The sequence below is a fragment of the Lynx canadensis genome, chromosome A2 (assembly GCF_007474595.2).
Source record: "Lynx canadensis isolate LIC74 chromosome A2, mLynCan4.pri.v2, whole genome shotgun sequence".
NCBI lineage: Eukaryota > Metazoa > Chordata > Mammalia > Carnivora > Felidae > Lynx > Lynx canadensis.
The window spans coordinates 161,698,393-161,726,231 of NC_044304.2; the positions used below are offsets into that span (position 1 = coordinate 161,698,393).

A 27,839-nucleotide genomic window follows, 5' to 3' on the forward strand; every position below is an offset into this window, starting at 1 on the left:
CCAACTGCAAAGCCCACCCTCTGCCTAAGCAGTACCGGGCACATAGTAGCTGCTCAGTAAATATTTGTGGCATGAATGAGTGAATTTCCCCCTCACCCTAATCTCCATCAGCCTACCAGGGCCTCCCCCTGGTTCCGCCTCTGATTTAGCTTGACGTTTCAAAGTGATGTTGACCTATATTTAAAGGTTTTGGAAGAGGCTGGTATTAAAATACGGTGCACCTTACCGGGGAGGAAGAGTTCGGCCCTCTTCTGACACGTTGGCCCAGATCACTTCTCTGTCATCCAGACCAATGCAAAGGCCTGGAATTGGTCGCGGTAAATTTGGATTGGGAAGAGGGAGAGTGGGAGGTAAAGCCCGTGAAGGAACGAGGGAAGGGGAAAGGCCAGAAGATACAGTCCGCAGGCACAGTTACTCTTGCAAATTTTTCAGTAGGGTCAGACACCATTTCCCTTGGGGATGCCCAATACATATTTGCAGCATTAACAGAAATCGGGACCCGGCATTGTTTGGGACTCTGGGGCCAGGCATCCCACACGCAGGGATCCAACGAGCAGATCCACCCAGGGCCACCTGGGGCGGCAGTGGGCGTGGCCCAGGCCCCGAAGTGGCCCCCGCCGGTCCCCGCGGGCGGGCAGAGCTCGGAGGCCATTGGCTGGCGAGCTGGCGGCGCAGGGGCGGGGAGCGCCGAAGGGGACTGTTTGCTCCTACGGGCTGTAGATGGAGCTGTCCGGCCCCGGCGAGGGGGAAGGCGCCTGGAAAACGTTCTTCTTCTCCCTGGCCGGCCCGAGCGGGGAACAGCACTCCAGGATGCAGTTTGTGTCAACACGGCCGCAGCCTCAGCAGCTGGGCATCCAGGGCCTGGGCTGGACAGCGGAGCTGGAGCTGGGCCCAGGCTCTGCCCCCGGAGGAGGTCTGCCACCAGGAGCCGGCGCTGCGCGGGGAAATGGCCGAGGGAATGCCGCCCATGCAGGTGGGTGCAGCCCCCGCCCAGCGCCATGGCCGCGCCGCCTGGCCGTGGGGGCGGGGCGCGGGGCTGCGGGCGCCCGGGGGCCCTCGCGTGCGGGCGCGGAATCGGAGGCCCCGGTGGGCCCGGACCCGGGCGGACTCGCGCGGCAGGCGGGGCGCGGCGGCTCCGAGCAGGCCCGGCCCCGAGTCCCGCGGCCGGCCCCCGCCCGAGCAGGCCCTCCCTCGCGCGCCGCCGAGCAGCAGGCCCCGAGGCCGCGTGCACGGTGCGGGCGCCCGGAGGAGGCCCCGCGGGGAAGGGGGCCGAGACCTGGCGGAGCCGTGACCGCGGCTCACCTTCGCGCCTGGCGGCCGAGCGCTCGGCCCGCCGCACTCGTGCCCCGGCCCCGGGCGTGTGCGCACCTGCGTACCCCAACAGGTTTACACCGTAGCCACTTTGACAAAAAGATATTTTTGGATGTTGTATTGCCATCTTGCACCAAGTCTAACGAGTCATTCGCTTTTCCCTTGCACCGGGTGTGACGGAGGAGAGGGGCCGTCGAGAGGTGACTTTGCCTTCTTTTCAGCCGTTGGCAAACTTGGCTGCACGTTAGAGTCACCGGAGCGTTAAGACTCCTGACGCCCAACTTGGCCCCAACCCAGTGAAATCAGCGTCTCTAAGGTTGAGAGGACACCAGTCAGTTCTTTAAAGCTCCGTGAGGATCTCGGTGTGCAGAGGAGTTTGATAGCCAGTGCTTGGGAGCTGTGTACTGTGTAAAAGGCGAGGAGGTGGTGCCCATGGAGACCTGGACGGGTCTCCCCCCCCCCCCCCCCCCCCCCCCCCCCCCGGAGAGTGTGGGAACCGACCCTGGGCGGATCCCCCAGAAGCCCCCTCTGTTCCTGGCCTGCTTCTCCACCGGGTTCTGACAAGTTAGCCGGGAGCTGCTCCCTTGTGTTGGATCATTTTTCAGCCTTAGGTCTCCAAACCTTCCAAAAGCAAATTGGGCCTGGGGACGCTCTGAGCTTCCGCTGTCGGCCCTTGTCTCCTCCTATGGGCCCGGAGGAGTCAAGCCTAGATCTGCTCAGATGGATGGCTTTGATGGAAACATCGCCTCTTTCTTCTGCAGGGCCTGGCATTCAGGGCCCTGTTCCCCTTTATCCCAGGTCACCGAGCGATTCCCTGGAAGCTGTGGGGTGTTCCTCTGTGACGGTCACAGCTGCTTAGAGTTAGGGCAGTTGGCATGCCTGTCCCTAGCCTGCCCGGGTCACCCCTAAGCAGCAGGCCACCACGTTGCCCAGCCTGAGGGCCTCTTCTCAGCAACCGGGAGAAAGGAAACGATACCTCCTCCCATCGCCCAATGTAAGGAGAATTGGCTTATCATCCTGCTGTTGTCCATTATTAAGCCCTGTTGCTGCTATGGTATGGGGCTGGTTCCCAGGTCACCAATGAACTGTGACCACCCCCTCTTGGTCACAGGGTTTAGTTCCCAACTTGTACCCAGGGGGCCTCACCTTCTGGTGGGCAAAGCTGCACCCTGGGGTGCCCTCCTCCAGGAAGCAAGGGACGGGACTGGGAAGTCTCCTCTTCCTCTTAGACACGTCCTCTTCTCCCCTCGTCAGTGAAGTTTTCTGGCGAGCCTATTTTCATTTTAGAAAATATGAATAAGTAGTTGTGTATGGAAAAAAGGCTGCCCTTCAGCTCACTCACTGGGGCTCTCTGGTGGCTCCTTGGGTCACAGCCCTGCTGGGTATGGTGGCACTTTCCTCAACTGTGTTTTTGTTCCCTGCGGGCACCTAGAGCTGCCCCATTTGGCGGTGAAACCAGGTGCCGTAGAATGACCACCACTTCTCCGTGCCTCAGTTCCATCATCTCAAAGGCGGAGATAATCATTCTTGCCCCAACCTGCTTAGAGATGGCTGGGAAGATTAGGGTCAGATGACTTACAAGAAAATTCTTACTCTGAAACAGAAAGCACTAGGCAACCTCCAGAGAGAGGAGGTTCATCACTAAGTCTAGCCCCTGAGGAAAGCGGCTGTTCTGTGAAAGCGATATGTGACATTGTAGGCGAGGCGGGGGGGGGGGGGGTTGTCCACAGCCTTGACCTGCCAAGGGTCGAGGTAGGTGAACCAGTGACCATGGCAGGAAATGGGAAGGTTGGCTGGGCTGTTTGAGCTGTCACTGGGGACATTAACGAACACTGTGGCCTGGAGGGTGGGGGCATGGCGGAAGGGCGAGAATCTGAGGCATTTGATTCGTTGTTTCCTGTTGTCAGGCCCCACTCCCCACTCACATAGGGTCTCATCCCAGGCTGTCACTTTCTCACTCCGCTCACAGGCTCAAGAGTGGGACATGGATGCCCGGCGACCGATGCCTTTTCAGTTCCCGCCCTTCCCAGATAGGGCACCCGTCTTCCCTGACCGCATGATGAGAGAGCCCCAGCTGCCCACAGCAGAGATCTCGCTCTGGACCGTGGTGGCCGCCATTCAGGCCGTGGAGAGGAAGGTGGATGCCCAGGCCAGCCAGCTGCTAAATCTGGAGGGGCGGACGGGCACCGCCGAGAAGAAGCTGGCGGACTGCGAGAAGACGGCCGTGGAGTTCGGGAACCACATGGAGAGCAAGTGGGCCGTGCTGGGGACCCTGCTGCAGGAGTACGGGCTGCTGCAGAGGCGGCTGGAGAACATGGAGAACCTGCTGAGAAACAGGAACTTCTGGGTGCTGAGGCTGCCGCCAGGCAGCAAGGGGGAGGTCCCCAAGGTACGTAGCGGTCCGCGCGGGCAGAGATGGAAGCGAGGACCCGCACGTGTGAACAACTCTTGATTTCAAATTGCCAGTCCTGCCCATGAAACTCTCTGGCTCCCCCATGTGGGATTTCAGTTTCTCTTAAAGCCTGCCTCCGCTTAAACAACCTAGTCTTGAATTTTCTAGCTCCGTGAGGCTGCCCTCTATCCATTGCCCGCGGAATCCGTGTGCTGCTTCTCTCTGTTGGCCTTTCCTGTCACCTTTCCCAATACCCCCAAGGTACCTGGGTGTCTGCAGACTCCTGCAGCTCTTCACTGCTTGGGGTTTCCCCTTGGCACCTACAGAGGACCATGAGTCATTGGTTCTCTTTGGATGAACTTACCCGAGCGTGGCTGAGACACACCCCAAACCATGCTAACTGGAATTGCTAGGAAGTTGTGACCGTCCCCTCTGTGGGCCCCTCTTGCAGCTCAGAATTCATGCTCCATCTCCCCCTTCCATTCGCTCTCCCACTGTCCCTCTGGATCCTCAACATAGCACGGTCGATCGATGACCCCGCCTTCTGGTCCACTGAGAAAATGGGAGTCCCCAAAAGAGATGCACGTGAAGCCACCACATTCATCCGATGCTGCCTCGGGCCTGCTGCCTTCCCTGTTCCTGCGGCCTTACTGGCCCACCCTTCACCGACCCCGGGGCTCACTCTGGCCTTCTCCCCCTTTCTCCTCTGGGTCGTCCACTCCCCCCTCTACTGGTTGCTCTAGACATCTTCGAACATTGCCTGTCTCTGTCATGAAACCGTCCCTAGACCCTGCCTCTCCCTCCAGCCCGTGCCTCATTTCTCTGCTCCTCATTAGAGCAGAATTCCTTAACCGAGTCATCAGTATTTGCTGTCTCCAGTTCCTTCTCTCCCTCCCCTTTTTCATCTTTTTATTATAGAAAATTCAAATATACACAACAAGTAGATAGAATAGTGTGATGAACTGTCCTGTGCCCGTCATCCAGTTTTGTTTTTTTTTTAATCTTTTTTTTTAATGTTTATCCTTGAAAGAGGGGGGGGGGGGGGGGGGAGGACAGAGCGTGAGTGGGGGAGGGGCAGAGAGAGAGGGAGACACAGAATCCAAAACAGGCTCCAGGCTCTGAGCTGTCAGCACAGAGCCCAGCGCGGGGCTCAAACTCACGAGCCATGAGATCATGACCTGACCTGCGGTTGGACCCTTAACCAACTGAGCCACCCAGGTGCCCGTCCTTTGTCCAGTTTCAATGGCTGTCAGCCCTTGGCCCATTTCCTCTAAATCCGTATCCACATCCCCTCCAACTTTATTTTGAAGCCAGTCTCAGATATCAGTCTTTTTTTTTTTTTTTTTTTGTAAATATTTCAGTGTATAGCTCTAAAAAGTAGAGTCTTTTTCTGAAATAATGTCTCAATATTGCTACCACCACAAAAGCCTCAGCCCACTCAGACATCCAGTCAGTGTTCACATTTTCTGGTCTTCCAAACATGTTATAATTTGTTTTCTATTAATTTGTTTGGATCAGAACTTAAGAAGGTGCTATTTTTTTTTAAGTCTTTTAAAATCTGTCAGTTCCTCCTTCGTCTCTTTCATTTTTCCATGAAAAGTGTCTGTAGAGGGGCACCTGGGTGGCTCAGTTGGTTAAGCATCTGACTTCGGCTCAGGTCATGATCTTGTGGTTCGTGAGTTTGAGCCCCATGATCCCCTGTGCGCTGATAGCACAGAGCCTGCTTTGGATCTTCTGCCTCCCTCTCTCTTTGTACCTCCCCAGCTCTCTCTCTCTTTTTCTCTCTCAAAATAAATAAACATTAAAAAAAAAAAAAAAGAAAAGTGTCTGTAGAAGAAAGGCTGTGTGTCCTCCCAAGTTTCTGACTGTCTAGATTCTGCCTCTGCGTCCTCCATGGTCTCGTTGAACGTGTTCCTCTATTCTCAGTATCCCAGTACCTTGGTAATTGGATCATTCTCCCTGGAACCTCTGCCCACCAGGCTTTTGCTCTCACCTCTCCATCCTGTTCATCTTGCCAAAGCCTTCATGATGTCCACAGTCAGTTCTGTCTTCGTCCTCTCTGCCCCGAAGGTGGCAATGCATACAGGAACCCACCCCCTCCTTGAAACACCTTTTCACATGGCTCCCAAGTCACCTCTCTTGATTCTGCTCCTTTCTACTCGTGGCTCCTGCTCAGTCTTCTGCACTGGTTCACCTCCACTTCCCGACCTCTTCTGTTTGGAGAGGTCCGGAGCTGGGTGTTGACCTTTGACTCATTATCTATGCTCCCTCCCTCATGATTTCATTTCATCTCGGAGTTCTGAATGCAGCCTGTGTGCTGTCGGCTCCCGAATGCAGTCTCCCCCTCCCACACTCTCTCTCTGTCTCTTGCCCAGACTTCCTTCTTAAATGCTAGATTCACATGTCTACCTGCTAATCCAGTGGTATTCAATTAGTATCTTAGATTTAAATTTTTTTTTTTTTTTTCAATGTTTATTTATTTTTGGGACAGAGAGAGACAGAGCATGAACGGGGGAGGGGCAGAGAGAGAGGGAGACACAGAATCGGAAGCAGGCTCCAGGCTCTGGGCCATCTTCAGCCCAGAGCCCGACGCGGGGCTCGAACCCACGGACCGCGGGATCGTGACCTGGCTGAAGTCGGACGCTTAACCGACTGCGCCACCCAGGCGCCCCAGTATCTTAGACTTAACACGACCAAACTGAACTCCCATCTTCCGCCTGAAACCTGTTCTAACCGAATCATCCTCTTCTCCATGGAAGACGACTCTACCCTTGCAGGTGTTCAAGCCAAAAACCTTGGGGTCACGTTTGCTTCCTTTCTTTCTCAACCCTCCTTCCAATAGATTGGTAAATGCTATCTGCCTGACTCTTCTTCAAAATACTATCCGTGGTCTAATCTCTGCTTTCCATCTCCACTGCTCCCACCATCATCTGGTGGGAACCTCCGTCGCCATGGTCTCCTGCCTGGTCTCCATCCTCGTCCCTCACCCTGTACAGTCTGTTCTCAGCAGAGCAGCCAGAGCGATCCTTCAAAAATATAAACCAGTTAGTGGCACCTGGGTGGCTGATTTAAGCCTCTGACTTTGGCTCAGGTCATGATCTCGAGGTCCGTGAGTTCGAGCCATGAGTAGGGCTCTGTGCTGACAGCTCAGAGCCTGGAGCCTGCTTCAGATTTTGTGTTTCTCTCTCTCTCTCTCTCTCTCTCTGCCCCTCCCTCAATTGCGCATGTTCTCTCTCTCTCTCTCAAAAATAGACATTTAAAAAAATTAAAAAAAAAAATCAGTTACTTCTGCTTAAAACCCCCAAACGGCTTCCCTCTCACGCAACATAAAAGCCCCTGTTCCATCAGGAGCCCTCTCTCCAGCTGCACCTTTCTGACCTCCTCTCCCCTCCGCCCTTCCTGTCCACTCCTTCCCAGCCACGCAGTCTCACCTCAGGGACTTTCGTCCACTAGCAAGCTCCCTCCCTGAGTACCTACCTGGCCCCCTCCCTTTGCTTCCATCCGTCCGAGGGTCTGCCCTTCCATGCCCCTCCCCCCAAACAAGAAAACCACGCCCCCCATCCCTACATGCTCTTTTCCCTGTCCCTGCTCTGTGCCATTGGTCACCTTAAGTATGTACTTCCTTTTTTTTTTTTTTTGTCCCCTTGGATGGTTTTCTCTGACCGGAATGTCATTTCTGCATGGTTCACTGCTGTGTCTCCTTGCCTATAGCTCTACCTGACTTTAGTCAGTCTTCTAAAAGTATTTGCCGAGTGACTCTGTCCAGCTGGAGAGCTCCCACCTCCAAATAAGGGATTGGGTCTCCTCTGTCTCCATATCTGCTGAGGCAACCAAGGCAGTGACTTTGCCAGCAGAGTGGTGTGACGGCAATTTATTGCGGGCTCCTAGAACTGAGTTGTAAGAGTGGTTTGGTTCCTCCCGCGAATACCCCCTCCCGCTGCAGCCACAGACGCTCCTTCTCAGTGTGGTTTGGCACACTGCTTATCTGGCCCAACCGGCATCTCTTCACACACTGCCCTTTCCCCTTCTCCGTGCCGCATGCTTTAACCCGGCTCCATGGCCTCCGGTGGCACCTTTGTGTGTTCTGTGCATTGGATCGGGCGTTAGGCCTTCCAAGTTGACATATGCCCTCGCAGAACGATGGGATGGGTATGGGGTCTGGGATCAGAGGACAAGGGTGTGAATCTCGGCTTTTGCCACGTACTGTCTTCCTACACCTGCTGAAGTCTGTTTTGGTTGTCGCGGAGCCTCCTCAGTCCCTCTTTTGAAAGAAGTGAAGGAGAAGTAAATGATTCTGTAGGTAAATGCCCAGCTGGTCCTTCTGAGTTTCAGTATTCTCATGGGAAATGAAAATGATGATACATGTGTCGCATGAATTGTGAGGATTCATTGATTTTGTTGATGGGACAACACTGTGTAGCTCGCTGTGTGTTAGTTATCTGTGGCTGTGTAACAGATTACTCCAAAACTTAGCGTATTTACCATCTTGTGCTTTCTGTGGGTTAGGAATTTACGGAGTTTTGGCTGAGTGGTTCTGGCTCAGAGTCTCATGAAGTTATAATCCAGTTTATGGTCACCTGAAGGCTCTGCCGAGGCTGGAGACCCTGTCTCCAGTATGGCCCACTCACTTGGCTGATGGCAGGAGGCCTCAGTTCCCCACCATGTGGACCTCCCAACACGCCTGTTGTGTCCTCACGACATGGCAGCTGTCCCCCAAGACTGAGTGACCCCAGAGAGAGACCGGCGCGGAGCCGTAATGTCTTTTATGACCTGGTCTCAGAAATCGTACACATCGCTGCTTAATTTGTTTGTTGGAAGTGGGTTGCTGAATCTTCTGCCCACACTCAGGGGGAGGAGAATTGGACTGTACTTTTGGAAGGGACGGTCAAAGAATTCGTGGGCCTATTGTAAAACCCACGCCCGTAAAGCACCGTGAGAAAGTTAATTAACGTTGCTAGTAATAGTTAGAATTCATCGTGTACTCTTGGCCATGCTAAATGCATCCGCTTTGTCAGAGCCAAGGAAGGCTGTTGTCTCTCAGATCCTCTGTGCCTTTTGGGTTCTATTGTGTCTGTTAATTGGCCGGCCGACAGATAATTCACGGATAGTCTTTTCTGTCTAGCCAGACTGTAGGCTCCCTGTAGTCTCCGGCCATGTCTCAGACTGTATCCTGGCCCAGGGAAGTTTTATGAAGGGATGTCTATTTCCGACCGCGAGAATATGATTCCAGAATTGTGACTCTTCATAGAAATGATGAAGTGAGGCCGAGGAGTCGGCCTGTTGGAAAAGAGAATGAACTTGGTTTTGGATACGTGTAGTTTGAGGTACCTAAAAGGCGACTGAATGGAGCCACTCAGAGGGCTGTGGAAATCTGAACTCTGAGGGCAACAAGGAAAGCCGAAGAGTGTCATGTGCAAAGAGGTAACCACTGAGGTGGTGCAGGGGATGAATTTGCCGAAGAAAAAGCGAAGGAACAGGGAAGGGGAAGGGCAGAGCCTTGGGGTTGGGGGAGGAAGAGGAAGCAGTAAGCTGTGGTGGGCCGGAGGAAAGCAGAGTTGTGGAAACCAACAGGGAGAACATTCCAGAAAGGCGATCTCCCCTTTCAAAGAGGTCTGAAAGGGTGAGGGTTAACAAGAGGCCACTGATGACCATCCAGGGTGTGGTTTCGGAGTGTGAGGGGTTCATAGCCAGATTGTAAAGGGTTAAAGGAGGCATGGGTTGTGGAGAAGAAAGTGCCAAGTGTGTTTCAAGCGAAGAGGGAGGGTAGGGTCTCTTGACGCGGCAGAGTTGGGTTCATCTTAGGTTGGGTGACCCACGCGGGAGAGCCTGGGATGTCAGAGAGAAAAGATTGTTTGGGTTGAGTTTCCCGGGCAGGAGATGGAGGAGAAATGAGGGGCACGTTAGCAGGAGGGTTCGCTTGGTGAGACGGGCCAAGAAGGGGAGCTTGCCAGCAGCTACCTGTGATCAGAATCCGGGACCGATGGGGGGAGGGGAGGGTTGGGAGGAGGGAAGAGTTTGAAAGATGCCTCTCAGGGAGCGCAGCAGATGTCAACAAGATCAACGAGAGGCTTCCAAAGCAGCCTTGGGACAAGTGGCACGAATGTATGGTGGGTGTCACCTGCAGAATTTTGTGACTTTTGTCTAGCAGCAGGAAATTCAAATGCGGAAAGTGGTCTGTGTCGGTTTTCTCAGGTTGGGGATTTGCCGAAGTCTGGTGGAAGATCCAGGAAATTAGGAGTTCTGTTCTAAAGATGGGTGATGCGTGAGCTATCAGTCAGCGGGTGGCATATAGGTGTGCAGGATGCCCGTGAGGTTATGAGCACCTGATGTGAGAGCAGACAATTCTGTCCTTTTTTTTTTTTTTAACTTTTTTTTTTTTTAACGTTTATTTATTTTTGAGACAGAGAGAGACAGAGCATGAACGGGGGAGGGGCAGAGAGAGGGAGACACAGAATCCGAAACAGGCTGCAGGCTCTGAGCTGTCAGCACAGAGCCTGACGCGGGGCTCGGGGCTCGAACTCACGGACCGTGAGATCATGACCTGAGCCGAAGCTGGCCGCTCAACCGACTGAGCCACCCAGGCACCCCTCTGTCGTTTGTTTGTTTTTTTTTTTAACGTTTATTTATTTATTTCGAGAGAGAGAGAGGGGGCATCATGTGTGAGAGTGGGAGAGGGGCAGAGAGAAAGAGGGAAAGAGAAAGAGAATCCCAAGCAGGCTCTGCACTGTCAGCATGGAGCCCGACAAGGGGCATTAACCCACGAACCGTGAGATTATGAGTGGAGCAGAAGACAGACACTTCACCAACTGAGGCACCCAGGTACCCCCAAGACATTTTTAATTTATATAAAGCCTCTGCCCACTCACTGAGCTGGGCACCAGCGGGTCTGGTGTTTTTGTTTTTGTTTCTGTTTTTTTGAGAGAGAGAGAGAGAGAGAGAGAGCATGAGCGGGAAAGGGGCACAGAGAGAGGGAGACACAGAATCTGAAGCAGGCTCCAGGATCTGAGCCGTCAGCACAGAGCCCGACAGGAGGCTTGAACTCGTGAACTGCAAGATCATGACCGGAGCCAAAGTTGGACGCTTAACTGACTGAGCCACCTAGGTCCTCTCTTTTTTTCTTTTTTTTTAATGAAAGTTTTTTTTTTTTTTTTTTTAAGTTTATTTATTTGAGAGAGAGAGAGAGAGAGAGACAGCACCAACGGGGGAGAGGCAGAGAGAGAGAATCCTAAGCAGGCTCTTTACTGTCGCTGCGGAGCATTATGTGGGGACTTCATCCCACGAACTGTGAAATTGTGACCTGAGCCAAAACCAAGAGTCAGATGCTTAACTGACTGAGCCACCCAGGGGCCCCTAGACATTTCTTCTTCTTCTTCTTCTTCTTCTTCTTCTTCTTCTTCTTTTTTTTTTTTTTTTTTAATTTTTTTAGTTTTTTTTTTTTTTTTTTTTTTAATTTTTTTTTTTCAATGTTTATTTATTTTTGGGACAGAGAGAGACAGAGCATGAACAGGGGAGGGACAGAGAGAGAGGGAGACACAGAATCGGAAACAGGCTCCAGGCTCTGAGCCATCAGCCCAGAGCCCGACGCGGGGCTCGAACTCACGGACCGCGAGATCGTGACCTGGCTGAAGTCGGACGCTTAACCGACTGCGCCACCCAGGCGCCCCTAGTGTTTATTTATTTTTGAGAGAGAGAGAGAGACAGAGCGACAGAGCATGAGCAGGGAAGGGGCAGAGAGAGAGGGAGACAGAGAATCTGAAGCAGGTTCTGGGCTCTGAGCTGTCAGCACAGAACCTGACTCAAGGCTTGAACTCGTGAACCACGAGATCATGACCTGAGCCGAAGTTGGACGCTTAACCGACTGAGCCACCTAGGTACCCTCTTTTTTTCTTTTTCTTTTAATGAAAGTTTTTTTTTTTTTTAAGTTTATTTATTTGAGACAGAGAGAGAGAGAGAGAGCGTGCGCGCACCAGCAGGGGAGAGGCAGAGAGAGAGAATCCCAAGCAGGCTCTGTACTGTTGCTGCAGAGCCTGATGTGAAGGTTGATCCCACGAACCGTGAAATTGTGACCTGAGCTGAAACCAAGAGTCGGATGCTTAACTGACTGAGCCACCCAGGGGCCCCTAGATATTTCTTCTTCTTCTTCCTCTTCTTTTTAAAAATTTTTTTACTGTTTATTTATTTTTGAGAGAGAGAGAGAGACAGAGACAGAGCATGAGCAGGGAAGGAGCAGAGAGAGAGGGAGACACAGAATCCGAAGCAGGCTCTGGGCTCTGAGCTGTCAGCACAGAGCCCGATGCAGGGCTTGAACTCACGAGCTGTGAGATCATGACCTGAGCCAAAGACTGAGCCACCCAGGTGCCCCTAGACATTTCTAATTCATGTAAAGGCACTGCCCACTCACCGAGCTGGACGCCAGTGGGCCAGGCGCCCCGAGGGCTGTCCTTACCTAATGTGTCCAGAGGTGCCGCAGGGGCTTGCCTTGGCCGTGTGTGCAGGTTCGAAGCCTGACCCGCTCCAGTTAGGGCCGGGGAGAATGGAGGGTGGGAGGCCAGGGTGCGAGCGATGGCGACAAGGCCGTGTGTCCCGGAGGGGAAGCTCAGATGATAAAGTCAGGAAGCGAAACCATTTTGAAAGATTCGGTGCGAGGCTGGGCCATGCCGGTGAGCGTCCGAGGGGAGTAGAGACAAGGACCCTTGTCATACCGAAATAGGAGTCCTGGAGAACAGACTAGACTGGGTGGAATCACCAGGGAGCCGCACCGGCGATGGGTGAGCCAGGCTGCAGTGGACTTAGCTGCCCAGTACTGGCAACAGCCGTTCGACATATTCAACACACAGTTACTGGCTCCAAAGCAGGTGCCTCCAGATGCTTGGGATCTAGCGTTGAACCATCGAGGTCAAGGTCCTGCAGCTTTAGCACACGCCCTTAGATTTACGTGTTTTGGTGACAAAAACGTAAGTGTGTACCTCGAGCTAACCTGACTGGAAATACAGGTTTGGGGACAGGGACCCCCCCCCCCCCCCTCTGAGAACCTTCCACACCTCTGACACCTGGAGTGCCAAAAGCAGCATGTGGATTTCAGCTCTGCCTTCGGGTACCCAGTTTACCTGAAAGCGAACTTACAAAGGATATGGTTAAGTGCGTTAAAAAAAGGGGGTGGGGCAATGGCGTGTTGACCATCCTGTTTTGGAAGCATAAGAAGATCGGGAGTAGAGTGGACTGTCCCCACTGAGGTGGACTGGGCTGGGATCTGGGGGACGAGGAGCCGTGGAGATCGAAGGCCAGGCTCTGGGGTGAAAGGGTCCCCGTGGCCCCTGGAGGGGAGGCTGTGGGGACAAGCAAGCAGGTGCCGGACTGTGACTCTTGTCGGCCCAGGTTCCGGTGACATTTGTCGACATCGCTGTCTACTTCTCTGAGGATGAGTGGAAGAACTTGGACGAGTGGCAGAAGGAGCTTTACAACAACCTTGTCAAGGAGAACTACAAAACCCTGGTGTCCCTGGGTAAGAGCGCCCTCCCTCCTCTGGGGCAGGCAGCGTGTGCAGAGGGCAATGAAACGCTTCTCAACCCACGTTCACACCACCCAGGCAAGGTGTTCGTGTTTATCCCTCAGGGAAATGCAAGAAACTCTGTGCTTATAATGCCCTAAAGATAGAATGATTCTAACAACACGATGGTTGAAAGCCCAGTTACAGGAACTGCCACTATAGCACTCAGCTCGGGGCTGCTTTGTTCTGGAATGTAGCCAAACCGCATCACTGGCACCTGACTACACGCCTCATCCCAATAGCCTTGGACGAGCCACGGTCTGTCTGCTGCTGGCTTTCAGAGTCCAGCTGTTTCTACACCAGAACCTGGGGATCCGTTCGCTGGTTCTCAAGGTTCCTCATAAGAGATTAGCTCGTAAACGTGATGGCCACCGCCTCGAGGGGCCCTCTGGTGGGGAGGGCATCTGGGGTGAGGGAGACTTCTGCCGGCGCCCTTGATCGGGATCCACTGGTCAACTTCGCTGTGTCCTTCCTTCCCCTCCAACTCATTCTAGACGCGGAGGGCGCAGTGCCCAAGCCGGATGCGCCATCCCAGGCGGAGCCCAGGGAAGAGCCTTGCGTGTGGGAGCAGCGAGACCCAGAAGAGCGAGAAATCCTAATGGATCCAGACACAGGTGATGGCAGCTGAAAAAAAGCCCCGGGCCAAGGTCAGGGCAGGAGAGAAGCCTCACCATCCTTGCTTGAGTTCAAGACGGGCTTCCCTTGAGTCGTTCTCGGGGCCGGTTCTGCCACCACCGAAATAATGGCAGTCACTTACAGGAAGAGGCTTCTGGGCCCAAGGAGCACCGAGCTTGTCTGTTGGGTCAGAGCCAGGCAGCTGTGGAGGCCCAGGTGAGCTGGGCAGAGAGAAGAGAGGAGCAGGCTCGCAGCCTCCCAGGCCTGACCTCCGCCTGCAGGGAGAGGCCGGAGACCTGGGAGCAGCCGGGCCTAGCCCCGGGGCAGATGGGGAGCCCGCGTGGATACGGGGTTTTGCTGGGGCCTCATCACAGGCAGATTCACACTTCACGCCTTCCTCACTGCCTTCCTTACTCAAGAGGGGATGTGTGGTCCCCAGGAGATCTAGTTCCTGACATTACGAGGAGGGGAGGGGGCGCGGGGACAGAGGATCTGAAGCAGGCTCGACACTGATAGCACAGAGCCCAACTCGGGACTCGAACTCAGCCATGAGACCGTGATCTGAGCCGAAGTCAGGTGCTTAACCGACTGAGCCGCCCAGGCGCCCCTGAACTCTGTCCTTTTTAAGGAAGCTCCCTTAGAAGGTAGCGACCCCTCCTTGCCAGTCTGTTCTCTTCGTTGAGATGTAATTCATGTGCCATAAAGTCACTCTTTTCTTTATGTATTTATTTATTTTAATTTTTTTTTAAGTTTATTTATTTTTGAGAGAGAGAGAGAGACAGAGGGTGAGCAGGGGAGGGACAGAGAGAGACAGAGACACAGAATCCAAAGGAGGCTCCAGGCTCTGAGCTGGCAGCACAGAGCCCGACGCAGGGCTCAAACTCACTAACTGCGAGATCATGACCTGAGCCGAAGTCGGACGCTCAACCGACTGAGCCGCCCAGGCGCCCCTAAAGTCACTCTTATAAAGTGTGTAATTCAGTGGTTCACACAGCTGTGTGACTGTCACCACTGTCGAGTTCCAGAACATTTTCCTCACGGGAGACCCCGGACCCATGAGCAGTCACTCCTACTTCCCCCGCCAAGCCCCCGGCCCCCAGCCACCGGCCACCACTGATCAAGTCTCTGTCTCTGGACAGTTCATCCGAGCGGCCCCTTCCCTGCCTTCCAGCGCTGCAGGCGTTCACGTTTCAGTCCGGTACATCAGCAGTCTCCCCGAGTTCTCATCCATCCCTGGGCGGGAGCTAGAGCCGTGATCGCTATGCCCACATTGTGGGGGGAACGAGCAGGCCGACAGAGAGGTTGGGTGACTCGCCTGCTGGGCTGCGGGCAGTGTTGAACCCAGTCCCTCATCTAATCTGTCCCCCTCCACCCAAGCCGCCCGCTGCCGGGGCTGGTACATCACGCCATGGAACATCAGAAGGACCTGGCTGTGTGTGTGTGTGTATCTGGCCACCTCTTTCTGACTGGGGTGAAAAGTGAAAATCAGTGACTCCTACACGGAGGTCAAACTTCTGACCTGGTCCTGATTAGCACCGAACCCAGCCTGGGCTGTTTCTGGAACTCTCTCCCGGCCTTATTACACCTCATCTTGTGGCCAGGCCTACCCCTTTGTCCTGAATACTGATTGTTTCTCTGCTCCCAGGACCTTCTGCTTCTCGGGGTCCCCTGCAGTTGCCCACCAGGAACCCGAAGCCCCCATGTCCTTCCCTCACAAGTGCCATCAGCCGTGCTCCTGACCCCAAGAACATCCGGGTGATGTTGTTCAGAAAGGACACCAAAATGACATGATTCCCTCTCCCCAGGAGCGGAGCCCCTGGTGCCTGCACAGGATTCGTCCTCTCAGGTAAAGCGGGAGGAAGCCCTATGTGTCCGGGGCCAGCGGGGCCTGGAGGAAAGAGCCATCCCCACGGAGTCTATTACTGGTGAGTGAGTCCAGGAGCTGCCCGAGCCAGGGAGGGAGAGGAAGGGCCCGGCATGGTCTGACGGCCCCCAGCATCGTCCATTGTGTGTGCCAGGCCAGAGGCCAGAGCTGGAAATGGAGAAGTTGGACCTCGGGCGGGCAGAGAGACAGGGTTTCCTGAAGGGGCACGAACATGGCTCCGGCAATCTGCCGCCCATCCGGGCTTAGCTTGTCCTGTTTTTTGTCTTTTTTGTATCAGTTTTCAACTATTTTAACTATTCCCGAGAACCCACAAGGTGAGTGTGGGTGTGTGTCCGGGTGTGGAGAGAGAGAGACAGACTGATTGATTTTAAGGACTTGGCTTCAATGATTGTGGAGGCTGCCGTGTCCAGTCTGCTGGCCGGATCCCCTCTTCCTTTGGGGGTGCTTGGTCTTTTTCTATGAAAGCCTTCAGCTGTTGGCATGAGGCCCACCCACGTTGTGGAAGGCAGTCCATTTGACTCAAGGGTTCCTGATTTAAATACCAATCTCTGAAGAAAAAAAAAAATACATTTACAGAAATATCTAGAATGACGTCTGGCCAACTATGTGGGTTCCACGGCCTAGCTGTCACAAAATTACCCATCACAGGATCTCGTAACATACTATAGCTCATTACTTATCCAGAGGTTAGAGTTCCACAAACCTCAGCCCCCCACTTAGTCAGAGCCTCACGCCCACAGGTAAGGGATCACATCATCTGACTGGGGGAAAGCCTGTTCCCTTTCCATCAGGCATGCTCCCAGACGGCATCACAGTATTAGTATCTTCAAAGAGAGCTTTGAGAGATAAGAAGGCAAGAAAGAGTAAATGAGGTTGAGCAGACTGCAGAAGAGAGAGCATACATCTTAGAAAAATCCCAATAAAATGGTGAATCTAAAAGGCTCATGGAAGGCCTCATTTTCCCGGAAAATCCCCTCGCGAGGAATACCTCTGGCCACGGTGGAGCTTTGGGCTCAAATGTGACTCTTACTCTAACGACTGAAGTTCCCGAAGCACAGAAAGACTCTCTCTCGAAGTCACCGGTAATGATGCTCGCCCCACAGTATCCACTCATCTGCCACAAAAGCTCCATTAAATGGGGACAAGCTGACTTAAACCTTTAATTAATTCGTGTGATTCAATTATGCCTGAATTTTAGGGAAAAGAGATCGTTGCAGGAAATGAGAGATTTACTCAGAGCACAGACTTGCAGGCCGCCTCGTGTCCCCTGAGGCCTTTGTTGCTGTATTCCCACAGACTCACCAGCCTCCGCCCAGGACCTCTTGTCCCGGATTAAACAGGAGGAGCACCCGTGCGTATGGGATCAGCAGGATCTGGCAGAGAGAGATATTCCAACGGACCCCAATTCAGGTGAGCAAGATACCAGGATGAATGTCAAGGACACGGAGACTCTCTCTGAGTTTTGTAACTGCTGGGAAGTCAGTCCGATCACTTTTAGTTAAAGGCCAGTGAAAGGCTCAGGGGATAGAATACAGCGTGTCCCTCAGTGAGCAACTTCGTACAGATTTTGGAATCTAACCATTCGTAAAGTACAGAGGGCTTTTCTAAAAGAATCATTCCATTGACAGTTTATTGCGTCAACGTAACTGATGCGACAGTTATTTCAGCAATGACAATTTGTGAGCAATAAATATAACCAGAAAGACTTTTAGAACTGGTGTATATTTCTGTGACAGAATGAAAGTAATTTACGTTTTTTGGAATATTTCATGAGTGGACGCTAGTTAAATCTCTTCTGAGAAACTTCTGGGTACAGTCCACGCATACAGAACAGTGAAGTTGCACCTGTCTGGGACCTGCGTGTGCGTGCGTGTATGTGTTTTCGCGTGTGCTTGTAAAGCTGGAGAAGTCCCGTGTCCTCATATTTGGTAGCGATGACCCCAGGGTCTCAACTGACCCCACACCAGGAAGACAAGATCAGACATAAAAGCTAGCATTCCTGGGGCGCCTGGGTGGCTCAGTTGAGCATCTGACTTCGGCTCAGGTCATGATCTTACGGTTCGTGAGTTCAAGCCCCACATCAGGCTCTGTGCTGATAGCTCGGAGCCTAGAGCCTGCTTTGGATTCTGTGTCTCCTTCTCTCTGCCCCTCCCCTGCTTGTTCTCTCTCTCTCCCTCTCTCTCAAAAATAAAATAAACATTAGAAAAATTAAAAAAAAAAAAAGCTAGCGTTCCTTGTTTCAACTTTAGAACTTAAAAAATTTTTTTTGTTTAATGTTTATTTATTTTTGAGAGAGAGAGACAGAGACAGAGAGAGGGAGCACAAAGAAGGGAACAGAGGATCCAAAGCAGGCTCCATGCTGATAGCACAGAGCCCGACACGGGGCTCGAACTCACGGACTGTGAGATCATGACCTGAGCTGAAGTCAGACGCTTAACCAACTGAGCCACCCACGCGCCCCTGCCATTGCTGGTTCTTACGTCCTATTACTCATACCCCGGTCCCACGGGCCGTCAGACACCAGACCTCCCTCTGGCCTCTTGTGGACCCGCAGGGTGCTCTGGGGCTCGGTGGACAGATTGGAAGATGCAGGTTCTCATCTGGGTTCTGCAGCTGCACAGACTTTGGGCGAAGCCTCCTCCTCTGTGGCCAGCTCAATGTCTCGAGCACAAGCGAGATCCCATCCGTGAGGGTGCTTGGGAGGGTGAGGAGGCCAGGAAATGAGACAAAGATGCCACACAAGATGCCACGTGCCCTGTGAGCCGGGGCGGCGGGCCTTGCGTGTGAGGGGTTTCTAACCCCTGATGGGCTGGCGGTGGGAATGAACTCGGTGGGAATGAACAGAATCTCAGGCTGCCTTCTTTCCACGAGCAGAGTCTCTGATCTCAGCACATGACATTCTGTCGTGGATCAAACAGGAGGAGCAGCCATACCCGTGGGGCCCACGTGACTCCATGGAAGGAGAGCTCGGATTAGACTCTGGCCCCAGTGAGTAACGCGTCCCCCGGGGCCCCTGGGTATGTCGTCCACAGGGCTGGTTGCTTGCCTCGGCCTACCCCCTGACAGGGTGATGTTCTGTATCAAAGCACTGTCTCCTTTCCTCTTGGAAGATGGCAGGCATGTTTGTGTCCTTGTGCTGTCCTCTTCTTTTTTTTTAATGTGTATTTATTTTTGAGAGAGAGAGACACACACCGAGCACGAGTGGGGGAGGAGCAGAGAGAGGGAGACAGAATCCACAGCAGGCTGCAGGCTCTGAAGTGTCAGCACAGAGCCCAACGTGGGGCTCGAACCCACAAACTGTGAGATCATGACCTGAGCCGAAGCCGGCCGCTCAACCCACTGAGCGCCCCTCCTAGCGCTGTCTTAACAAGGCACCACAAACGGGGTGGCTTAGAACAACAGAAAGGTATTGTCTCTCCGTTCCGGAGGCCAGAAGTCTGAAATCCAGGGGTCGGCAGGGTCATGCCCTTTCTGAAAACCTCCTAGCTTCTGGTGTTTGTGGCAGCGTTTAGCATTCCTTGGGCTGGCAGATGCATGGCTCCACCTCTGCCTTTACCCTCGCGTGGTGTTCTCCCTGCGTGTCGGTGTCCTCTCCTAGCCGTCTTCCTTTAAAGACGTAAGTCAGACGGCGTCAGGGCCCACGCTACTCCAGTATGACCTCATCTTAACTAATTACGTCTGGAAAGAGCCTGTTTCCAAATAAGGTCACTTTCTGCAGTACCTGGGGTTTGGATTTCCACCTCTTTTTGGGGGGCTGTAGTTCAGCTCGTAACAGCAGGGAAAGGAGAGGGGGCTGGGAGAGAGCCGAGCCACTGGCGCCTGAGCAGGAGTTGATGACACCAGGTGGCTCACGTAATTAGAAGACGCTGGCCGTAGTCCCAAGCCAGCCCTGAGCTGACCTCCCAGAGTAGCTGGTAAAGATACTAAAGCTCCAACAGGCAGAGGGGATTTTTTTTTCCCCCCAGTAGGTAAGGGACCAAACGTCTCACATGACTTGGGTCTCCTGGGTCTTTTTTGAAGTTTCACTTATTGGCCAGTGAGTGACCTTAGGCATATGTTCGCGGATCATTTAACACCCTTAGCGTCTGGCTGGTGTTCCTTGCCAGACTTAGCACCATGTCCTTGCCCTCGAGATGGCTGACTTGGTGTCTTCTGGTCAGTATGCTCCCTGTCCATACTCCTGAAACCCTCCAAGAGCCTAGAATCCAGGGAAGAGCTGAGCATATAGATTATTTCTGATCGGGAAGGCCCTTTAAAACCCAGGCAAGTGGATCCCCCTCTCCGTGAGACCAGTTGAGTCCAGTCTGGAAGAGTTGGCTGGGGCTGGAGGACTGGTCAGGGAGCCGGAGAGGAGCCGCGTGTGCCCTTGTTGAAAATAGAATTTAAAGTGGTCCTCTTCCGACCTGCTGCTGGGCTGGGGTGAGACCGGGCAAGCCAGGGGACTGACTGAGGCCAGGAAGAAGTGACCGCAGTTTTCCACTCCCTTCTTGATGGTGCTGAGGCCGTTTCTGGCCTCGAAGACGTAGGTGCTAGTTCATCAAACCCCGTGCCAGGAATTCTGCCCAAACCTTCGTCCCTCAGCACGACCACCTGATTTCTCCAAGTTGCCTGGGGGTGCATGGGCCTGGAGGAGCCTTTTCCTGGAGACCTTATGTGGCCGTGGGAATGATCGAGGGGAGTCTATACAGAGACTGCAAAGCTTTGCAAGTGAGCAGACCGTTTTACCTACTCGGTTTGGATATTCTGAGTCACAGAACGATTTGTCTCGTGCTGTTTTCTCTCTGGGAGGCCTTCGAACCTTGGCATTTGGGAGGCAATGCCCGGCGTTTGGGAGACGGGAGTGTTGGGAAATCTCCCGCCGGCCCAGTCACCAGAGCCTCTTATCAGAGCTTCCTGACTTTCTCCCAAAGGGGGGCCCCCGCCTTCCACTTGTTCGTCTTGAAATTAGTATCACCTGTGGTATCTCTGAGGTTTAAAGATTACACGTCCTTTCTCAAGGACAACAGGATGGACTTTTGGTGAGACGTGGGATCACGTCTTCTGGAGAGGGTTTGGGACTGGAGAGGGTAGTGGAATTAGAGTAAAACACAGAACCCTAGGATACCCGTCTCTGCCAGCCTCCTTCCCCCTGCCCCAGGGTGTGCAAGAAAGACCTGGTGTCCTATTTGACCCAAAGTCAGACTTTGGCCTGATTGGACACTACATTGTAGTAAAAGGGATTCCTCAATTATATATGATAGCTAGTGTAAGACAGGAAGAAAAATCTAATTCAGCCAAAGGGAAGGGAGTGTGTGTGAGGCTCCATCGAAGCAGGAAGTCTGAGGAGGACTTTGGAGTCCCGTGGCTACCAGATGCTTCTGGAGCGAGTGGGGTCAGGAGCCTAGAGCCAGACTCCCCTACGCAGATGCCAACACCTACAAAATGCAATTTGAAGGCCCGCTCCTGAAATTCCCACGTTGTTCGCTGCCTTGGGTTGAAGCACTGGTCCCCGCCTTTTTCAGTTTCTGTTATTTGAGAAAGATTTCCTCAGTGCCTACTCTGTGCTATGCAGTATTACAAGTACTTAGGAACAGCAGGGAAAAAGAGCCTGGGTCGCTCCTTATGTGGGAAGGTGATGGGGGACAAGCAAGTTCGCGAGCATACCAGATAAAGTCAGGGGCGGTCCGGGCTCTGAGGTGATGACTCGGGGGGGGGGGGGGGAAGCAGGCAGGGGGGGGTGGGGGCTGGGGGGTTAAGTCAGGAAAGGCCTCCCTGGGGAAGAAACAGGTTAGTGACATGATCTGGTTTCCTTTTTTTTTTTTTTTTTTTTTTAATGTTCATTTATTTTTATTTATTTTTGAGAGCGAGAGAAAGGGAGGGACGGAGAGGGAGTTGGGGGACAGAGAGAATCCCAGGCAGGCTCCATGGGGTCAGCGTGGAACCCGATGCGGGGCTCGAACTCACAAACCATGAAATCAGGACCTGAACCAAAATTCCGTTTCCTGGAATGGTGAGTCCTGGGACAGAGCCGGTTCACTGTGTAAATCAAGTGCTCTACTTTGGGCCTGTAAGATCTGAGATGGCATCCAAGTAGGCAGATGAACACAGGAGTCTGAAGTTCAAGAGAGAACTCGGGGTTAGATTCACCTGGGGTTGTAGGTGGCAATGACTCCTGACAGCAGCTCCCTGGAATTAGACCAGACTTCCCAGGTGAAGTGCCCTCCTCCACGAGACTGCTCTGACTTCAGACACCAGCTGCAAATTTGAGGGTTCCCAACCCACTCACTTGTGACCATCTGGGTACAAATCCAGGGCTTCCCATTAGCCCCTGGGGTTCAGTTCACTAGAACAACTCACAGAACTCAGGAAGGCATCTATACTGATAGTTTTATTAGAGCAAAAGGATTCAAATCAGAACTAGCAAAAGGAGAGATCCACGGGACCAGTTCTGTCTGGAAGGGTCCTAAACATTGAAGCTTATGGAAGCTTATGTTGTCTGCTCCCTGTGGGATCAGGAGTGTCACCGTCCCAGCACAGTGATGTGTGACAATACACAGTATGTATTGCCTATTAGAGAAGCTCACTGAAGCTTCTGTGTCTAGAATTTTTACTGGAGTTTCTTTGCATACTTCTGATTGACTGAACCACTGGAGGTGAGGTTGAGGTCGTTCTCCAGCCTGTCCCCCCTCTCCAGTCGTGGGGACGGTCTTACTGGCATAGGCAGCCCAGATCCTGAGTCATCATTTTTTGGCTTCCACTATCTAGGCACTCACCACGAATTGCCTCATTAGCATAACACCAGAGCCTACCTTGAATAAGAAAGACACTCCTTTCACCCTGGAAATTCCAAGGATTTAGAGGCTACCTCCTAGGGACCAGGGACAAAAGCCTGCTAAATTATTATACATAGGTTATTTTAAGGCTGGGGACTCTAAGAGATCTAGGGGGAGCGTAGACAAAGAATTAAAGAGGCACGAGGTGTGAGCCTGGAGGAAATCCAGAGGCTAAGAGAAGGGACTCTCGAGGGAGGGTTAACTACAAACACAACGAGGGCCTAAATATGCAGGACTGCGAAGAGGCCATTGGATTGGGCAACTTGGAGGTTGTTGATGACCTTGAAAAAGTTGTTTCAGCGGGGAGAGTTTGAAAGAGATCAGTAAAAGCAAGGGTAGATAACTCTTCAAGAACATTGGTATGAAAAGGACCAAAGATGAGGTGAGATGGGGTAGCGGAGCCTGGGAGCACATGGGGTCCAGGGAGAATGTTCTCTTAAATTGGGAGATACTGGACCACCGTGCCTGGTAGGCTGTTCTCCACTGCTTTAGACCCCTGATTGAAACTGCCCTCAACAATGAAGACATTTATTCCACTACGTAACTAAGAGGCAGTTGAGGTTCAGCCTCAGGTTGATTCAAGGATGAAGCTACGTTATCCGGGACCTGGGTTCTTTCCAGCTCTTTGTTCAGCCTCCTTGGAATGGCTAGAGCAAGATGGGCGCAGCTCTTCCAAAGCAGTCACATCCAGACCAGAGGGAAAGGAAAGGCCATCTCTTTTCCTACACTCGAAGGAGTGAGGAAGCACCCAGAAGCCTCCTCCTCACGTGTCATCGGCCAGAACGAGGTCACATGCCTAAGTCTGAATTCATTACTGGCCAGTGAGGGCGGGAACAACAGTTCTCAGGCTGGCGGCTGGAAGAGGTGGGATGTATGCCCCATAAATCAGGGCACGCTGAGAAGTAGAGTAGGGTGACAGGCTGGGTGGGGGCCCCTTTTGAGATCTGTGCAATTTTTGCCAGCCATCTTCAGCTGCTCAAGCATGGTTGCTGTGTTGGGGTTCCCCAGGCAAGCAGAGCAGAGGCATAAAGGGTGTTTCGTGGCCCAGTGACCCCGGTGCTGACCACGGGAACTAAGCTGGGTCAGCAAGGGAGGGCAGAGGGGAGCGGGTGCATGATGGGAAGGTGAGAGCAGTGGATTGATGCGCACACCGAGTTGGAAGAATTATCAGAGTAGAAATCAGGACTGTTTCAAGTTGGGTTTCCTGGGAAACAGGCCCTGAAATGGAGGCTTATGTGGGTGTGGTTCCTTGGGGTCCCCTTGGGAGAAGGGGTGAGAGAAGCAGGTTGGGTGGAGGGAGAAACAAGGCCCGTGGTGCAGCTGCGATGGAGGCCACAGCCCACGATCAGTCCTACAGGATTGAAGGCCTGGCACCCTGGATCGAGGCCGGGAGAGTTACTGAGGCTTTGGCCCCTGGCCAGTGTCCTATGGAGTTGGCTCTCTACCTCGTCAGTTTTTTGGTTTTTTTTTTAAGTTTATTTATTTATTTTTGAGAGAGAGAGAGAATGCTTGGAGGAGGGGCAGAGAGAGAGGGAGACAGAGAATCCCAAGCAGGCTCCACACTATCAGCGTAGAGCTGGATGCGGGGCTTGAACTCACGAACCACGAGATCATGACCTGAGCCAAAATCGAGAGTTGGAGGCTTAACTGACTGAACCCCCTCCCTACCGCCCCCCCACCCCCACCCCCCCACCCCCGTTGTCTGGTCAGTTTTGATGGGGATAGAGACGGCAGGCTGGGCCCAGCGGTCCAGGCACTGTGCTGCTGTTCAAGTCTGAAGGCCAGTGGCTTGAAAGAAACACGACTGAAAATGGCCGTGTGGTTCTGGTCCCCGCTCCCTGCATTCCATTTCTGTAGGCCCCCAGACAGGCTTTCGCCTTGGATAAATTCTGGTAAATTCTTTCCCTCTGGTCCAGAGATTCTCCTTAGATAAATTAGCATCAAACATCAGAATGCGGTTGTTTTCTTATTTCCTGGCAATTCGGCCTTCCAACGTGACTTCCGCATAGCCCAGCCCCCACCCCCACCCCACCCCACCCCACCCCCATCCTTGCCCCTGCTTTCTGCAGGTGTTTCCTCTCCTAACTGAGTGCCACCTGCTGGACCTGCTTCTGGTGCTCTCCAGCCAGCGGGTGGCTTTGGGCATGTCAGAGGGTCAAGGAGCCCCGGAACCATAAGGAACATGCCCCCTGCCCTTGCTCAGGCCCCTCATTTTTTCGGAGAAGCTGAGGCCCAGATAGCCGCAGAGGAAATCCGTTAAGGGCCTGGGCCCCTCTCAGGGAGGGTGTGCGGGGGGGGGGGGGGGGGACCCCGGACAGAGCGCCATCAGCATGTCACTTCTCCGTGTGTCCTCCTCTGCAGGTGACAGCCTGCTGCTGGTGAAGAACCCGCCCCCCGCCCCGCAGCAGCCGCAGCAGCCGCAGCCGCAGCCGGCTCCGCCGAGCCTGGCCGTGCTCCCGGCGGCCGAGACGGCGGCGGGCGGCGGGCCCCCGGACGACGGCTTCCCCGCGCTGGCCGGGGAGCGGGGCGCGGGCGGGGCGCAGGGGGGCGGCGGGGGCGCGGGCGGGGGGCCCGGGGGCGGCGGCGGCGGTGGCTGCGGCAGCTGCTGCCCGGGCGGGCTGCGGCGGAGCCTGCTCCTGCACGGCGCGCGCAGCAAGCCCTACTCGTGCCCCGAGTGCGGCAAGAGTTTCGGGGTGCGCAAGAGCCTCATCATCCACCACCGCAGCCACACCAAGGAGCGGCCGTACGAGTGCGCCGAGTGCGAGAAGAGCTTCAACTGCCACTCGGGCCTCATCCGCCACCAGATGACGCACCGCGGCGAGCGGCCCTACAAGTGCTCCGAGTGCGAGAAGACCTACAGCCGCAAGGAGCACCTGCAGAACCACCAGCGGCTGCACACGGGCGAGCGGCCGTTCCAGTGCGCGCTCTGCGGCAAGAGCTTCATCCGCAAGCAGAACCTGCTCAAGCACCAGCGCATCCACACGGGCGAGCGGCCCTACACGTGCGGCGAGTGCGGCAAGAGCTTCCGCTACAAGGAGTCGCTCAAGGACCACCTGCGCGTGCACAGTGGCGGCCCGGGGCTCGGCGCCCCTCGGCCTCTCCAGGCGCCACCAGAGCACGACTAGGGCTGGGCTGGGGGAGGGGAGGGGAGGGCCCGGCGGCAGGAGCAGGGGGTGGGGAGCGGCCCCGGGCTGGGGGCGCGTCCGGAACACCCCCCCCCCCCCAACCCGATCCTGCCCGTGGTTCGTGGTTCTCGGCGCGCCTTCCCTCCCTCCACCTGCTGCCCGCTGGAAATTGGGAAGAGGAATTGCACTCCAGACAGGGTCCTCCGGGGGGGGGGGGGGGGAAGGGAGGGGTTGGGCAGGGAGCCCCTAGACCTGTCCGGCCTGAACGGACGGCCAGCTCATCTCATAGGGTGGACCAAGGGGCCAGCTGAGCGTCTTCCCCAAGGGAAGGTGCCAGAGGGACAGTGAGGAGGCGACGGTCTTCGGGCACTCCCCTCAGACACCTGGCGCGCCCCATTGGCCGCGGGGGTCACAGACTGTGATCAGGGGAAGCAACTAGGGAGTCCCAGAAGCCTTCCGAGCGAAAGAAATGAGGTCCTGAGGTTAAGAGATGCCGAGTAGGTTAGCCAAAGTGTGTCGGTGAAATGAGGGATGGGCTAAGGGGTAACGTGTCTTATGACAGCACTGCCTCGCGTTCCAATAGCGCTTTGTACTTTTTTAAACGTGTTTTCTATCCGTCAGCCGTTTTTACCCTTAGCCTGTCCCTCTGAGGTGGATGGGGTAGGATCGTCCCCACTTGGCAACTGAGAGAAGAGAGACCCCAGATGGATGGCTTACCCAGGATCCCGCAAGAAGAGTGGCAGGGCTCCTGGGCCCCAGAGCAGTGTCCCCCACCACACACACTGCCTACCTCCCGTGTCTGAGAGACTATTCTGGCCTGGCCTCTCTCAGTCTCTCTCCTGCCTCCTTCCCCTGACCCACCAGAAATCAGAAGCAGCGGGGGGCCAACTCCCCCGGTTACCCCGAGGCGGGGGACCAAGCAGCTCCGCGATGCCCTGGCTGGTGCCTCCCAGAAAGGCTCTGTCTGTGTAGGCGCTCCCGGGCAGTAGGTCCCCTGCCCCCAGCCTGTTCTTCCCACCTCCGGTCCTTCAATCCGGTGCGTCTTTTTACTGCACAGTAGTGACCCGGCCCTCCAGAGGCAGCCGGTGCCCTGGGTCAGACCTCACTTTGTTGATTTATTCCAGTTGATTTATTCCCAGGGCGAAGGGGTGAGGGAGAGGCTGTGGCCGCAGGAGCAGCGATCAAGGAAGTGAGTCTCTTCCCGGGAGGGCCGGGCAAGCGGGTGCTAGAGTCTGAGAGCCTCGGTCTCCTGCCCTGAGCCTCCCAACCGGTGCTATCTGTTATCTGACCATGCTCGTGGACAGCATACCCTACTCTGCCCCAGACCCTGCAGGCGCCTCGGGAGGCGCCCAAAGGACTCCCTTCGGTTGGTGCATCTGCTCCGTGGTCCTGAGGGGCCACGGTCTCCATTTCTGCATCTTGCATGACCAGGCACTGGGATGGGGTGGCGCGCCCCAAGACCCTTGTTTGCGTCAAGAATGACTTGTTCTGCCCCTCCCGTCGCTCCTGCTTCTGTCCCAGTCGGGGCAGCCCAGCCGGCACCAGTTTGCGAGTGTCCTGCTTCCACCCTCCCCTCATCTGCGCTGCGCTGCTTTGCTCAGACCCCTTTCCGCCAGGCAAGGGGAGTTCTTGAAATTCAATAAAAGGTGTCCAGATTGCAGACTGCATTTTCACAAGGCCAGAGGGCTCTGCAGCATGGCTTCCTACGGTAAAGCCTCGAAGAACCGGAGCCCGACTGCGATTTTCTTTTTTTCCTTCCTTCTGCTTTCTGAAGAAGGCAAATCTTAAGAAGAGGAGTTGAAATGAGAAGTTAAACAGATTCCGTGCGTGGAGTTTTGGTAGAGCAGAAGGGAACCTTCTAGTCCAGTGTTTTCCTTTTGGGAGGAGGCAGTATTCTGCTTGTAAGAGTATATGCAGGAAATCAATATTTTCAGAATCTAAATCATGGAGAATAAGACCAGCTTTTTCTTTTTTTTTTTTTTTTTTTTTTTTTTTTTTTTTTTGGCTGTTGAGAGTGTGAAGAAGGGGGAGAAGTCACTGTTGAGACATGGGTTTGAAACACCTGAACGCATAGCCGGAGTCCCTCCCTTTATTTTAACCTCAAGGAGCTGATTCCCAAAGAGGTTTAGTGACTGAGCCAGTGAGGGGGGGG

The 27,839-nt window shown here is 54.2% G+C and overlaps 1 protein-coding gene across 1 annotated transcript; it reads left to right on the top strand.

Moving 5' to 3' along the window:
* ZNF282 (zinc finger protein 282) lies at positions 1-27,661 on the top strand. The gene is given in 9 exon segments (XM_032592475.1): positions 1-875; positions 877-973; positions 3,281-3,700; positions 13,079-13,205; positions 13,745-13,864; positions 15,671-15,790; positions 17,047-17,160; positions 18,625-18,738; positions 24,924-27,661. Coding segments are annotated over 9 exon segments (2,031 nt in total). The 5' UTR covers positions 1-720; the 3' UTR covers positions 25,688-27,661.
* Positions 27,662-27,839: the final 178 nt, after the last annotated feature.